Source organism: Babylonia areolata, chromosome 27 (genome assembly GCF_041734735.1).
Source record: "Babylonia areolata isolate BAREFJ2019XMU chromosome 27, ASM4173473v1, whole genome shotgun sequence".
Classification (NCBI taxonomy): domain Eukaryota; kingdom Metazoa; phylum Mollusca; class Gastropoda; order Neogastropoda; family Buccinidae; genus Babylonia; species Babylonia areolata.
Window position 1 is genome coordinate 24,189,226 of NC_134902.1, and position 15,000 is coordinate 24,204,225.

Consider the following 15,000-nt stretch of genomic DNA (forward strand, 5'->3'; position numbering starts at 1 on the left):
ATAATAGTTAATTCAGTTTTTCATGACTGTAAATGCGCAGTCAACACATGCCATATCACTGTCACAAGGTTGTCTATCGAATAACTTTTCACATTTTTTTTTCTCTTTCATCGAAAAACTCTCCCGGAAAGTATAAGTTTAATCGATATCATTATCATCTTCACTGATCGTCATCATCATCATTGTATCTTCCAAACATGCTGAGCATTCATTCATCTCATGCAGCTGCAGAACCACTTTAACGCTTATTAAAAAATATTAATTCAACATAAATGTTATTGAACTTTTGAAGACACGAGGCAATGCATACAAATCAGTGACTATGCATGTGGTTCAATTTAGTTACTCAATCAGGCATCACTGCGTTCGGAAAAATCTATATACGCGGCTAATCCACATCCACTGAGTAATTATACACCTGACCAGCAGCGTAACCAAACGCACTTAGTTAGGTCGTGAGGGAAAATAGAATAAAAATAAAATGAATACACAAATGTATGCATAAATGGTTAAAACTGAAATAGAAATAAATATATACGTGCACTGCACAACCAAAGGAATTGAACACTTACTGCATGCTCCGTTGTCAAGGTGATGATTTCCGTCACAAGCTGAAAAAAAAAGTATTGTAAAAACATAGTAGGAATGTGAACATGTAGTAGATATATTTCCTGTCATTAAATACGACGATGTAAAGATTTCACATTTCATTAACAGCTGGTGGAATCCAAAATTTCACAAAACTAAAGACTATTTCTGTCTTAACTACCTATTCCATTCGGCTTACATTAACCACAGTATTATATATACTAAGGACACACACACACACACACACACACGCGCGCGCGCGCGCACACACACACACACACACACGCACGCGCACACACGCACGCACACACACACACACACACACACACACACACACACACATATTTCTTTGTTCGTCATTTTTTTTAATGAGATTTCACAGCCTTCTGCATGTCTTTTCAAACACAAATTCTCAAAAAGATTCTCATTTCAACTCACATGAATTCTGATTTTGAATGCTATAATTTCCTTTTGCTTACTTGTTTGTTTACTAATATAATTTGTTTCCTCAGGGTTTGAAGATGACTGAGAAATTTACTGACCACAGTTAACAAATCCCGTTTTTGATCTGAACCATATGAACATCACATTTATCAAGTGTTCAATTATTTCCAGTGATTGATTAGATATATATATATATATATATATATATATATATATATATATACAGCTGTATTCTTTTGTTGCTATTTATTCCCAACCATTTTGTATCTTTTATCAATTTTTCTATGTACATTCATCTCTCTTTTGTATTTACATTCGAATTCAACTCTATCAATATCTCCGCATTTCTCTCTCTCTCTCTCTCTCTCTCTCTATATATATATATATATATATGTGTGTGTGTGTGTGTGTGTGTGTGTGTGTGTGTGTGCATATATGTTTCCTCCAACTCACCATACAACTCCCCTCCTCTACTACCTTGCTTATTTATCTATTTTTAATTGATAACATTTTAATGTGAAAAATATAAAATGTCTACCATCACCAGTATATGTGACTGGAAATTAAGCAAACTTCCACGAAGCTACAGACACAAACACAGACCGACAGACTGACGGACAGACAGACACACACACACACACACACACGCACGTGCACCCACTAGAACACTTACAGCAGGTGGCGTCTCCGTTACTTCCAGCAGCGTAACCACTGTTCGTGTCGCACGTGCACTTGTTGGTGCCACCAACACTAGCACACGTCATACCAGTCACGCTGACACACTCACTCGCAGCACTGCACGCCTGACCCACTTTCTTTTCTGCACGCAGATGATATGAGGTAAAAGGAACTTAACTGTATGCCTGAATAGCAATGTATGGATGCAACTTGTGGGCACTTTTTCACTCATCTTGAGGGCAAACGTCAAAAGGTCGCATATCTCATCTCATTCATCATACCAATATCTCTTCTTTTCAGAGCACATGGGATAGTATATTTTAACATAAAATTTAGCCACTTTACTGCATGTTTGATCAACTCATTTCTGTAGACAGATGGTCTTGACAATACGTGTTGTTTTACGACAGGAACACTTTCTTTCCTTTACATGTTTTCTTGTCATGTGTGCTGATCTGATAAATAGTTTCACTCCATCTCGTTCTCTTCCTTCAGTGCAGGCCAGAAATAAGTTAGAACAGGTTAAGACCTACTTCAAAGCATTAGAAAACCCTCAAAACCCACTGCATGATGCAGTCAAAGAACCAAAAGGCAGCCGTCTAGGACGAGGAAGATCATGGATGGGGCAAGCAGAAGACACAATCCAGCTAGTATGCCGACTACAAGACCTGAAAGAAACAAAAGAATGGGAGAAAAACCCCGAAAACCTCAACCATCTATTCAACACAGCCATTTCACCCACTCTAGGAAGACATTGTCAGGAATGGCCAGAGGGCAAAACTGATGCGGAAGTGAAGCTACTCATAGAAGAAAACAGTAAAGAAGAGGACATCATCATATACACAGATGGCTCAGTCACCAAAGACTAATCCGGTTGGGGATTCACTGCAAAACAAAATGGAAAAACAATTAGGGAAGAGAATGCTGCCTACAAAGTCACAACCTCCAGCCTAACAATGGAAGTTGAAGCTGTGACACATGCCCTCCAATGGCTATCGTCCATCCATACGCCCGGAAACCAACATGCCATGATACTAACCGACTCAATGAACTCACACAGAAAATTGAAAGCGGAATGGAAAGCCCAGAGTGGCATAAGGCAATGCGCAACTTTCAGATTAAAAAACTCACATGGTCATACTGCCCGGGACATGCAGGTGTTAAGGGAAATGAGCGAGCTGACAGACTTGCTGGTAACGCAACACCAACGAGCGGCCTACATCTAGGAAAATCGGAAATCCTCAGAAAAGTCAAAGAATAACAAAAAGAACAGGTACAAGGCCATCACACCATCGATCGCCTCAAAGAAATAAAAGCAGAGAGAGGGAGCGGCCGCAAGTCTGACATGAAAGGTAGAGCACGATGCTTTGCAAATCAAACAAATATCGGCATCATTTCCAAACCAACATTGCGCAAATTTCTTCAAAACGGAACAGAGTCTCTGTGGGCTTTCCAAATACAACAAACTGAGCAACACACTAGACGCCACGTTCTTGTCATCAGAGATCTTTTCCCATCCCTCTTGCGGCCAATCAGTGGCAGTCTCTGTGCGTGTGTGTATGTGTGTGTTTATGTGTGTGTGTGTGTGTGTGTGTGTCTGTGTGTTTGAGTGCGTTTGTGCATGCGCGAGGGTGTAAGTGTGTTCAAGTGTCAGGAGAGTTCTTTGCATGTGCGTATGTGTGTGTGTGTGTGTGTGTGTGTGTGTGTGTGAGGGGGAGGGGTGCGGGGGGAGGGGGGTAGAGGATGAGGTATGTGATTGATGCATGCTTACACTGTGGGAGCAACGGGATATTGGTACGTGCGGATATATATATATATATATATATATATATATATATATATATATATATATATATATCTCTTTGCATATATGTGTGTGGGGTTGGGGGTGGGAGATATGGGCGTGTGTGCGTGTGCTTGTACAAGTAAGTGTTCATTTGTGTGTGTGTGTGTGTGTGTGTGTGTGTGTGTGTGCCGTGGAAGCTGCGATACGTAGCCTAGAAATGAGTGTGTGGAGGAGGGGGGTAGAGGAGGTGCAGGGTAATGTGTGTGTGTGTGTGTGTGTGTGTTGGGGCTCATGTACGTTTATGTGTGTTTGACTGTGCTTTCATATCTGTGAAACTGCATGTTTGGTGCATATCTGTTATGTATGTGTGGGTGTATGTGTGAATGTGTGTCTTCATGTTTTACATTTATTTGCTTATTTATCATCATTGTTGTCTTATTTTATTTATTATTATTATTACTACCTTTTATATTATAATTATTATTTACCTAATTATTTATTGATTGATTTATTTACTTACTTATTTATGTACGCTTATAGTTGACTTCAAGTTTTTGCGCCTTATACATATTATTAGTAGTGGTAGTAGTTTTTTTTTTTTCCTCAAGGCCTGACTGAGCGTGTTGGGGTTATGCTGCTGGTCAGGCATCTGCTTGGCAGATGTGGTGTGGCGTATATGGATTTGTTCGAACGCAGTGACGCCTCCTTGAGCTACTGAAACTAAACTATCTCTCTAAATTGCACAGCTGTTAAGAATACGTAATAGTTGATGTAGCTGATAAACTGTAAATAAACAAGCACGAAACATATGGAATTGTTGTTGCAATATTGTAAATAGACTGCTTTTCACTGTATTTCATTGAACACCTCTTCCTCTTCATAAGAATAAAAATAAGAATAATATAAATGCTATTATTGTTGTTGTTAGAATCCTGTCTTACAATACTACTTCATGCTTTTTCAACACACCCAGCTAAAGAACCATTTCAACACTTATAGAATATTAACATAAAAACACGTCGTTTAACTTTTGAAAAGGTGATGGCAATATGGGCAAAACGTTAATCATAACAGAAAAAAGAAAAAAACCCAAAAAACAAAAAAACAAAACAAACAAAAACAACAACAACAACAACAACAAAACCAACAACAAAAAACAAGTGAATACTTACTGCACGCCCCATTATCAAGATGATGATTTCCGTCACATGCTGAAACATAAATGTATTATCAGAACATAGTGTGTAGGAGGAGGAACACAGAGTGTGAAGCATACAAAAACGATTAAAGATTTTGCATTTGAGTAACAGCTGAGATAATGTATATACTCCCCCAACTCCAGTGACCCCGAAGCTCTACGACTGCAGAGGACCTGCAGCGTATGAATGGGAAGACGATTATATACTCCTTTTCACTTGAATGTAAATGAAATAATAGTTTCTGTCTACTTTTTTCCTTCCTAGATATATCACATATAATGAGAGCAGATGTAAAAAGAAAGCAGAAAACCGAGGTAGATACTAAAGGGGAAAGTCAAGAGTGAGACTGATAGACACACACACACACACACACACACACACACACACACACGCACGCACACCAACGACCACTTGAACACTTACAGCAGGTGGTGGCTCCAGCACTTCCAGCAGCGTACCCGTTGTTCGTGTTGCATGTGCACTTGTCAGTGCCACCAACATCAGCACACGTCATACCAGTCACGCTGAGGCACTCACTCGCAGCACTGCACGTCTGACCCACTACCTTTTCTGCACACAAAATAATTACAATGAATGTCACAAACTCTTCTCTTCTGCCCATAACCGATATCAAATAGCAGCAGCATGTACATGTCTGATCTTTTCTACACACAGATGAATCTGGAAGTCAGCAGAAACTCCATTGAACTCCTGAGCCTCCACTTAAAAAAGATACACAGTACGACAGTATGGGCGTTTCTTACTTTACTTAACATTTTGATCCACGATCAGTGGTCTTGAAAATCAGTGGAAAGTTTACTCTACATCTGACCAGTTTTCTTGAAGAGCTGCACGCCTGACCCACTACCTTTTCTGCACACAAAATAATGATAATGTCACAAGCTCTTCTCTTCTGCCCATAACAGATATTGAATATCGACAGAAACGTTTGTCATTTTACTGCCTGTTTGATCTACTGATATTCGTAGAGAGATGGGTTTGTACGTAAGTTATTGTCACTTTATGTGAACCACTTTCCTTTCTACAGGCATTAAAAATTTGTTCATTTGTTTGTTTAACGACTATCCACAATCGTGATTTTAGATGAAAATTCTTAAAGATGTTTTGCGGTCATGTGTTGTTTTTCTCTAATGAAGATACTGCATCATGTCCCAATGAAAAAAACAAAAACAAAAACAAAAACGAATGACACTGTTTATGGAGAACTTCGCCGCTATTCAATATTTGTTAAAACCACTGTAAAGGTAATCAAATATCGGTTTTAGATCTTAAGACAGCCAATTGATATGTATTCAAAGAAAGCATAGAACATTCTCATATCATTGCATGGAAAGGGCACAGTGACATGGGTATCGCGGGTGAAGAAATTCATATGGGACATTGGTTAAGTATGTAATAAAACATTGGTTCCAGACTTGAAGATGAAAGGAAAAAAAAAGCTTATAATATGCTCCTATAACTAATGAAAAGGGCCCAGTGACATGGGTATCATACGTGATGAAAATCCTACAGGAAAACAGCCTAGAACATGTTTGGTTGTGAGACAAAGGAGTTTCTATACTGATCTGTGTGAAAGATTTAATTCCAGAACTTGTTCTATTTGGCATTGCTGGAGAGACCACCGAAGCAAGGAGCTGAATAAACATGGGTTGTTCAAATACATTTTTGCCAGGGAAACATAATGTGACATGCTTTGTGGAAAGAAGTATACTGGCACGCTGTTATGCAAATCAAGATGGAAGTGTCCCAGATGAATTTATTGTATTCGTTTTTACATGACAGATGATAATATTCTTTGCTCTGTATGTACAAAGGAGCCAGAGTCAATAATTCATTTTGTGTTTGACTGCAAAGGTTATTCTTACATCCGTATTCTTTGCCTTGTATGTACAGTAATCAGTAACTCATTTTGTGCTTCACTGCAAAGGTTATTCTGATATCCGTATTTTTTGCCTTGTATGTATTGTAATCAGTAACTCATGTTGTGTTTGACTGCAAAGGTTATTCTTACATCCGTATTCTTTGCCTTGTATGTATTGTAATTAGTAACTCATTTTGTGTTTCACTGCAAAGGTTATTCTGACATCCGTATTCTTTGCCTTGTATGTATTGTAATCAGTAACTCATTTTGTGTTTCACAGCAAAGGTTATTCTTACAGCCTTATTCTTTGCCTCGTATGTACAGTAATCAGTAACTCATTTTGTGTTTGACAGCAAAGGTTTTGTGGCGACACATTCAAAAAGGTTTTCTTAATTTTTGATGGATGTCCAAATAATGGCTTCAGGAAAAGTGTCGTGTCGTGTGTGTATGTGCGCGTGCACAAGCAGGTTGTGTGTGTGTGTGTGTGTTTATGCACACACGCATTGTGAGTGTGCATGTGAATGTATGTGTTTATGACTTCAGTGTAGTGTGTGTGTGTGCTAGTGTGTTTGTGTGTGTGTGTGTGTGTGTGTGTTTGTGTGTGTGTGTGTGCGTGCGTGTGCGTGTGTGCGTTTGTGTGTGTGTGTATGTGTGTGTAAGTGTGTATGAGTGAGTGTGCATGTGTGTGTTGTATGCATGCATACGTGTGTGTGTGTGTGTGTGTGTGTGTGTGTGTGTGTGTGTGTGTGAGTGAGTGAGTGAGTATGCAAGTGCGTGTGCGTGTGTGTGTGTATGTGTGGATGAGGGCTGACATGGAATTCATATGCAGTATTTCAGATTTGAATCATATTTGCATTTTTTATTTTCTTTATTTGAATTTTTTTTTATATATCAGATATGTACATTCTCAAATTATCATGACAGAGACTGTTAGCCCTTGTATTAAAGTTACTTAGAATTCAGAGGGATTTTTCCTCTCCCTACAGCTCCCTCCTCTCTCTCTCTCTCTCTTTTTCTGTGTCTAACACAGCAGCCATGATGTTTTCTGTTAGTGTGTCCACTGATAGTAGATAAGTAGTGGGGAAAAAGACAAATAGATATCTACACAATTAGTCTTGCTTCTATAAAAATGAAAACAAATATATCACTCCTTTTGTGGCTTTGTTTATTTCTTATGCCTTTGAAAAAAATCTGAAATCTATCTCTCTCTCTCTCTCTCTCTCTATATATATATATATATATATATAATCACTGTTTGACGTTAGTAGTAAAATATTAGTACAGTTATCAACAACAGCTTCAAGGCGTAAAAATTTAAGTTGACAGGAGAAATTGTAGTACACTATTATCGTTATAGAATACATAATACAACTGATTGGAGGTGCAAACTTCGCAACAAGGAAGAAGAAAACGAAATACATTTCCTCCTAACATGTCCTCTCCTACACGACTTAAGAACAAGGTATATATCATCCAAATTCTGTAAATTTCCCAGTCAGCATATATTAGCATTTCTCATGGTTTCTCCGCATAAACAGACCATTCGCAAGTTGTCAGTTTATTTGTTTAAAGCATTCAGAATGCGATCATCTCTGATGTCTTAGAATACCGAAGTTTGTTCTTGATGATATGACCGCTAATTTCTTGATGTTTTTTCTTACATGATCATGTGTGTGTGCCCCTTCATGAGGGACCATGGCCTATACATGAATAAATTATCCGTATATATAGATAGATAGATATATAGATAAGGATATATATCACTTGTAAATCGCTCCTCGTTTATCCTTTGTTCCTCCCCATCATTTTTTTAAAAACATTATTTTAACACACACACACACACACACACACACACACACACATATATATATATATATATATATATACATGCATATACATACATATACACTTCTCCTTTACCTTCTTCATCGTTTCTTCTTCCTCTTCCCTTCTCCTTCTCCTTTTATGCAACAAATACGTCACATACCCTCTCAGATTCGAAAAGCTTTAATAAGTGTTTTAGCACGCGTGCAGAGAATGACAAAAACATTGTTTTATATCGGAACTGGGGGAGGCAACACTGAGCAAGCGATAGTCAAAGTGCACAACACTGAATACTTACTGCACACTCCGTTGTCAAGATGATAATTTGTGGCGCATGCTGAAATAAGAATACACAAATAGATGAAGGACGTAGACGTTGTACACAGGCAAATAAACACTCAGAAAGGAAGAGAGAGAGAGACAGAGAAATGCAGGAAAACAGATGGAGAAAATGAACAAATGAATGATTTAGAATCTATAGTGAAGTAAGTGGAATAAGAAAAAAAAAATAACGAAGAAAAAAATTGCAAGAAAAGCCGAATGTAACTGCTGAAACAGACAGGGCACAAACACGAACGTATATGTACATGCACACACACACGCACATGCACACACACACACACACACACGCACACACACATGCACTTACAAATGCACTAATATCATTGGCATAAAAACTTACACTAACACACATAGAAATTGAGAGACAGAAAGAGATTAGGAGAGATACTGATTGTGGAATAGAGAAAGAGGAGGAGGAAGAGAGAGAGAGAGTGAAGTGGGGGAGAGAGAGAGAGGGATGGAAAGAGAGAGGGGGGAGGTTGAGAGAGAGAGAGTGGTGGGGGAGAGAGAGAGAGGGATGGAAAGAGAGAGAGGGGGGAGGTTGAGAGAGAGAGAGAGAGTGAAGTGGGGGAGAGAGAGAGAGGGATGGAAAGAGAGAGGGGGGGAGGTTGAGAGAGAGAGAGAGAGTGAAGTGGGGGAGAGAGAGAGAGGGATGGAAAGAGAGAGAGGGGGGAGGTTGAGAGAGAGAGAGAGTGAAGTGGGGGAGAGAGAGAGAGGGATGGAAAGAGAGAGAGGGGCGAGGTTGAGAGAGAGAGAGAGTGAAGTGGGGGAGAGAGAGAGGGATGGAAAGAGAGAGAGGGGGAGGTTGAGAGAGAGAGAGAGAGAGTGAAGTGGGGGAGAGAGAGAGAGAGGGATGGAAAGAGAGACAGGGGGGAGGTTGAGAGAGAGAGAGAGAGTGAAGTGGGGGAGAGAGAGAGAGGGATGGAAAGAGAGAGAAGGAGTAGGTTGAGAGAGAGAGAGAGAGAGAGTCAGAAAGAAAGAGGGAGGTAGGGAGGGAGGGAGGAGGGGTTTGTATACATGGGGACTACAGATACGTATTTGGAGGATGGGTTACCACCACAATTAACATGGCTTGGATGGTGAATCATTAATAGGCAAATAAGAGAATAAAGTTAACAAATGAGGTGCTGTATCTAAAGCCAAAAACATTCAAATTGTTTAACATAACTATCTAAGTCTTTTCCTTTGCACATAGACAATCTCCACTCTGTTAAAAATTCCTTTGAGTGTCTAATGTTTAGAACTGTTTTATTTTCAAATCAATTTCTATAGCAATTTCTGCATTTTTCTGCTCATTTCATTTATGGCCATTGTAAATGCATTCACACACACACACACACACACACACACACACACACACACACACGCGCGCGCGCGCGCGCATGTATGCCCACTTGATCACTTACAGCAGGAGGTGTCTCCATTACTTCCAGCACCGAAATTATTCCCCGTGTTGCACGTGCACTTGTCAGTGCCACCAACATCAGCACACGTCATACCATCTGTGCTGATGCACTCACTTGCTGAGGTACATGCCTGACCCACTTTTTTTTCTGCACACATGTGATACTGAATGTCAACAAGTTCTTCTCTCCTGCTCATTAGAGATATCAAATCTTGGCAAAAACTTTCGTCATCTGGCTGTCTCTTTGATCTGTTGAGGTGGTCTTGTAAGTAAGTGGTAATGTCACTTTACATCTTTACAGCTGTACCACTTTCTTTTCTGCAAACAGTAAAGATAGTTTTGCTGTCATATGTCGTCTCTCTCTCTCTCTCTCTCTCTCTCTCTCTCTCTCTTTTCTCCCTGTCTGTCCATCTCTCCCCTATCTATCTGTCTCTGTCTGTCTCTATCCTATAGGTATGAAAGTATTCTATGTATCCATGATGCTGGTCTATTTTCCACTTTACAGATGGCATTCAGTGACTCTTCAAAGTGTCTGTGTACCTCCTTTGCAAACAGGTCAGTGGGTTTCAAATACATTATTTCTGAGTGCCATCTTTTGTCTCTCTCCAAAGCATCTAGGTAATTTTCTGTTGGTATGTCTAATGTTCCTGATAACTAGGGAAAAAGTTAAAGCTACATTTTTTGTGATAAGAAGACAGATATAGGCACACAGTCTTTCGTAGTGTGAGAACAAATTAATTGGTTCTGTAGCAACGTTTGCTCCCTAAGTCTTTGAATAAGAGAGAGAGAGAGAGAGAGAGAGAGAGAGAGAGAGAGAAAGAAAAAAAAAGAAAAGAAAAAGAAAAACTAAAAAACTATATGATAGATTTTTTGCTTTGATTTGCAAATCATTTTCCTGTGAAAAGAGTGTTTCAGACCCCAAATCTTAGTCTGTGTTCATTCTGTCTGAAAAGTCTGCATTCTTTAATCAATATATTTCACATCCCCCTATTATTTCGGATATTTTGTGTCGTAAATATATCAATGCATATCCCAAACAAACCCAACCAACCCAACAAAAAACAATAAAAAAAGAAAAGAAAACAAAAACAACAACCAAAAACAATTGCAACATAAATCAAACAAAGAAACAAAAGTCAATAAAAAAAAAAAAAAGAATCGTTCTTTGTGTACCCATTTGTTACTCCTTATCCATTATTTTTCTCCTGTCTGTCTGTCCATCTGTCTGTCTCTCTCACTCTCTGCAGCGGGAGGGAGGGTTGAGGTAGGTGTGTGTGTGTGTGTGTGTGTGTGTGTGTGTGTGTGTGTGTGGAAAATGAAGTCGCTGTATTGTATTACTTGCTTGTGTGTATTCAGCGTCATATATGTTGCTTTTCGATCTTTTGATCCAACCTTCATCATGTTGTGTAGGGCAAATGACGAGCCTGTGAATGCACAATTAATTTCCAAAAATATTGTATAATTGGATTGTATCGTACTGCACTTTCCCCAGATCCCCACTACCTTTCCTAGAACCTAGTCAACCCGGAATGGACTGATTGGAAATTGTTGAATTGGAAACAGATGAATCAGGATGACAACATGGGGTTTGGGAGGTGGGATGCTTCTCCCCCTCCACATTTCTGTAAATAATCCACGTGCCTCTCGGACTTGTACAGCTAAAGAATATTTCAACGCAAATACATAGAATAATAAGAACATTACCTAACAGTTATTCAGGTGCAGACAATGCTGACAAAGCCATACTCATGGTGCACAAAATCCAATACTTACTGCACGCTCCGTTGTCAAGATGGTAGTTTGTGTCACACGCTGTAATAACACATAAAAGTGGGAATGAGTATGTTATGGAAGAACACAGAATGACTTTTTTTTTAATCTCATGCAGCATACATCTGCTTGATAATTATCATGACCAATTAAGGCTTTCTACTTATCGGTAGAACCTGTAATTCTACTGAAAATGTAGATGTTCAGAAATGTAAAATAAAATGACAGTGCATATCACATACTCTGTATGACTTTTAAAATTTTTTTAAACAAAATGAAGATCATACATTAGGACACAAGTAGATAAACACACAGATAAAAAGACAAAATTAAATGAGAGAGAGGAGGGGCAGGAAGGGGGGGGGGACAGAGGAACAGAAAGAGTATTGAACAGTCAGTGAGAGACAGAAAAAGACAGGAGAGAGAGAGAGAGAGAGAGAGAGAGAGAGAGAGAGAGAGGAGGCAGGCTGTGTATGTGGGGATTTGAAACAAGTGGTAGTGGGATGGGTCAGCACTACTAAAATGACTTGGAAGATAAATCAGCAACAAATATTCAACAAAAAGAAAGAAATACTGTATCTGAAGCCATTAACAATCAAAAGTTTGAACATAATGTAACCAAGCGCTATGCTTGCTTCAAAACTTGTTTCACGCACAAACTGTATTATCAGACGACGTCAGTTTTCGCAACTAACCCGCTGGACTTCAATGGCCGTGCAGAATGTGTGACGCCTTCCCGGTTTGAATGCAAAGCCGCTTACGTCATTTTTTCCTCCTCGCGAGACAACCTACTCACGGCTCAACCAGTGTCGCATCACGGTACGCTATTGGCTGAGCTATAATCTGTGTGTGTTTCTGCTCCACCATATTTAATTAATCTCTTTTGTCGGATCAGTAAACTACAAGTATTATATACTGGCAGAATCGTCGCAATTCCATCTTTAAATCTATTCCATTTATGTTTGCCTACGTTAAACTGATTTAATGCAGTTTGTAATTTTCAGCGACGAGCTCGTTAAAACTGACCCTGTTCAGGTGACTTAAATTAAGATTATAAATTTATTGTAAATAATCAACACTTCATTTTATACTCATTGCAAAGTAGGTGTTGAGCTCTTTCTTTTGCAACTTATCTGATGTAAATAGGTTCAAGAATCATTTAGAAATCTATCATTGAACACCTTGTAAAAAACACAGTTGTTGTCGGATTTGGCCCGATTTGAGCCGATCTGCTTTGCAGCACACGCGATTGTCTTTGTAGTTTGTTTAATGTCTTTGTAGTTTGTTTAACTTGCATAAGTTAGCACAGTGAGTGATTGAGTTGTTACTTCATACCTGGTCAGTTATCTGACCAGAGCTGCTCTCTCTCTTGCTGCATCACAAGCAGTGTGTAAGTGTGTGTTGTGTGTTCCTACAACGGCAGACATCTCACTACGTATCGCTGCACTGTCTTCTCTTTTCATATCTTCTCTTTTTATATCTTCTTCTCATCATCTCTTCTCTTGTTGTCTTCTCCTTTAGTTTGTCTTCTTTTCTTATGTTCTCATAACTATTGTAAATAAAACAATAGAAAAACCCATTTGTGACTGGCCTCTATATGTTCCTGGCCTGTGCGCGGGAATTCTTAATACAGTAAATCATCATTTAGTTAGTTCTTTTGTACCGTACCCTAATAGAACCATTCAGTCGGCTACAATATAAAATTTGAATCAAATGATAGGCCTACCCTTTGCATCAAACACACACACACACACACACACACACACACCAACGACCACTTGAACACTTACAGCAGGTGGTGGCTCCAGCACTTCCAGCAGCGTACCCGTTGTTCGTGTTGCATGTGCACTTGTCAGTGCCACCAACATCAGCACACGTCATACCAGTCACGCTGAGGCACTCACTCGCAGCACTGCACGTCTGACCCACTACCTTTTCTGCACACAAAATAATTACAATGAATGTCACAAACTCTTCTCTTCTGCCCATAACCGATATCAAATAGCAGCAGCATGTACATGTCTGATCTTTTCTACATACAGATGAATCTGGAAGTCAGCAGAAACTCCATTGAACTCCTGAGCCTCCACTTAAAAAAGATACACAGTACGACAGTATGGACGTTTCTTACTTTACTTAACATTTTGATCCACGATCAGTGGTCTTGAAAATCAGTGGAAATTTTACTCTACATCTGACCAGTTTTCTTCGTCAGACATTAAATTTGATTTGGCAGTCATGTGTGTTGATTTTTCTCTCCCATTAGCTCTCAGTATCTCTTAATCAGATCCTACTACTGGTGTAAAAGACATGATTTCCCGTAACTGTAAAAGAACAAATTAAACATAAAAAAATACTTTCCCCTGTCATCCAAAAATGCCCTTCCCACCCCTACATTTTTCATCTTCTTTTAGTTCTTTTCCTTTTGAACACCGATCAGTTTTGTACAACCAAAGAAGAAGCATTTTGCAGATACTATTGTCAGAAAAAAATATGATCCAACATTTAAACTGGCAGAAGAATACTGACAAAACACACAGGTAAATACTTACTGCATACTCCATTGTCAAGATGATAATTTGTGGCACAAGCTGAAAAAAAATTATGATGCATGTTAGTGTGTAGGAAGAACATAAAATGTATTTTTCTTCAACAGCATGACTGAGCATTTCTTCTTTTCTTTTACGTTCGTGGGCTGCAACTCCCACGTTCATTCATATGTACACGAGTGGGCTTTTACGTGTATGACCGTTTTTACCCCACCATATAGGCAGCCATACTCCGTTTTCGGGGGTGTGCATGCTGGGTATTTTCGTGTTTCCATAACCCACCAAACACTGACATGGATTACTGGATTTTTAACGTGCATATTTCATCTTCTGCTTGCATATACACACAAATGGGGTTCAGGCACTAGCAGGCATGCACATATGTTGACCTGGGAGATCACAAGTATCTCCACCCTTTACCCACCAGGTGCCGGTATCCAGATTCGAACCTGGGATCTTCAGATTGAAAGTCCAATGCTTTAACCACTCGGCTATTGCGCCCGTCGACTGAGCATTTCAGATTTTACTACTAG

General features: G+C 39.3%; 1 protein-coding gene across 1 annotated transcript in view; it reads right to left on the minus strand.

Moving 5' to 3' along the window:
• LOC143301404 (uncharacterized) overlaps positions 1–15,000 on the minus strand; it is a 31,771-nt gene that overhangs the window by 7,364 nt on the left and 9,407 nt on the right. Inside the window, exons 8-16 of the mRNA XM_076615655.1 lie at positions 14,471–14,509; positions 13,709–13,855; positions 11,922–11,960; positions 10,150–10,296; positions 8,700–8,738; positions 5,119–5,265; positions 4,669–4,707; positions 1,706–1,852; positions 573–611 (exon numbers count right to left, since the gene is read on the minus strand). Of these exons, the coding sequence (XP_076471770.1) occupies positions 573–611; positions 1,706–1,852; positions 4,669–4,707; positions 5,119–5,265; positions 8,700–8,738; positions 10,150–10,296; positions 11,922–11,960; positions 13,709–13,855; positions 14,471–14,509 (783 nt within the window). The remainder of the gene's footprint in view (positions 1–572; positions 612–1,705; positions 1,853–4,668; positions 4,708–5,118; positions 5,266–8,699; positions 8,739–10,149; positions 10,297–11,921; positions 11,961–13,708; positions 13,856–14,470; positions 14,510–15,000) is intronic.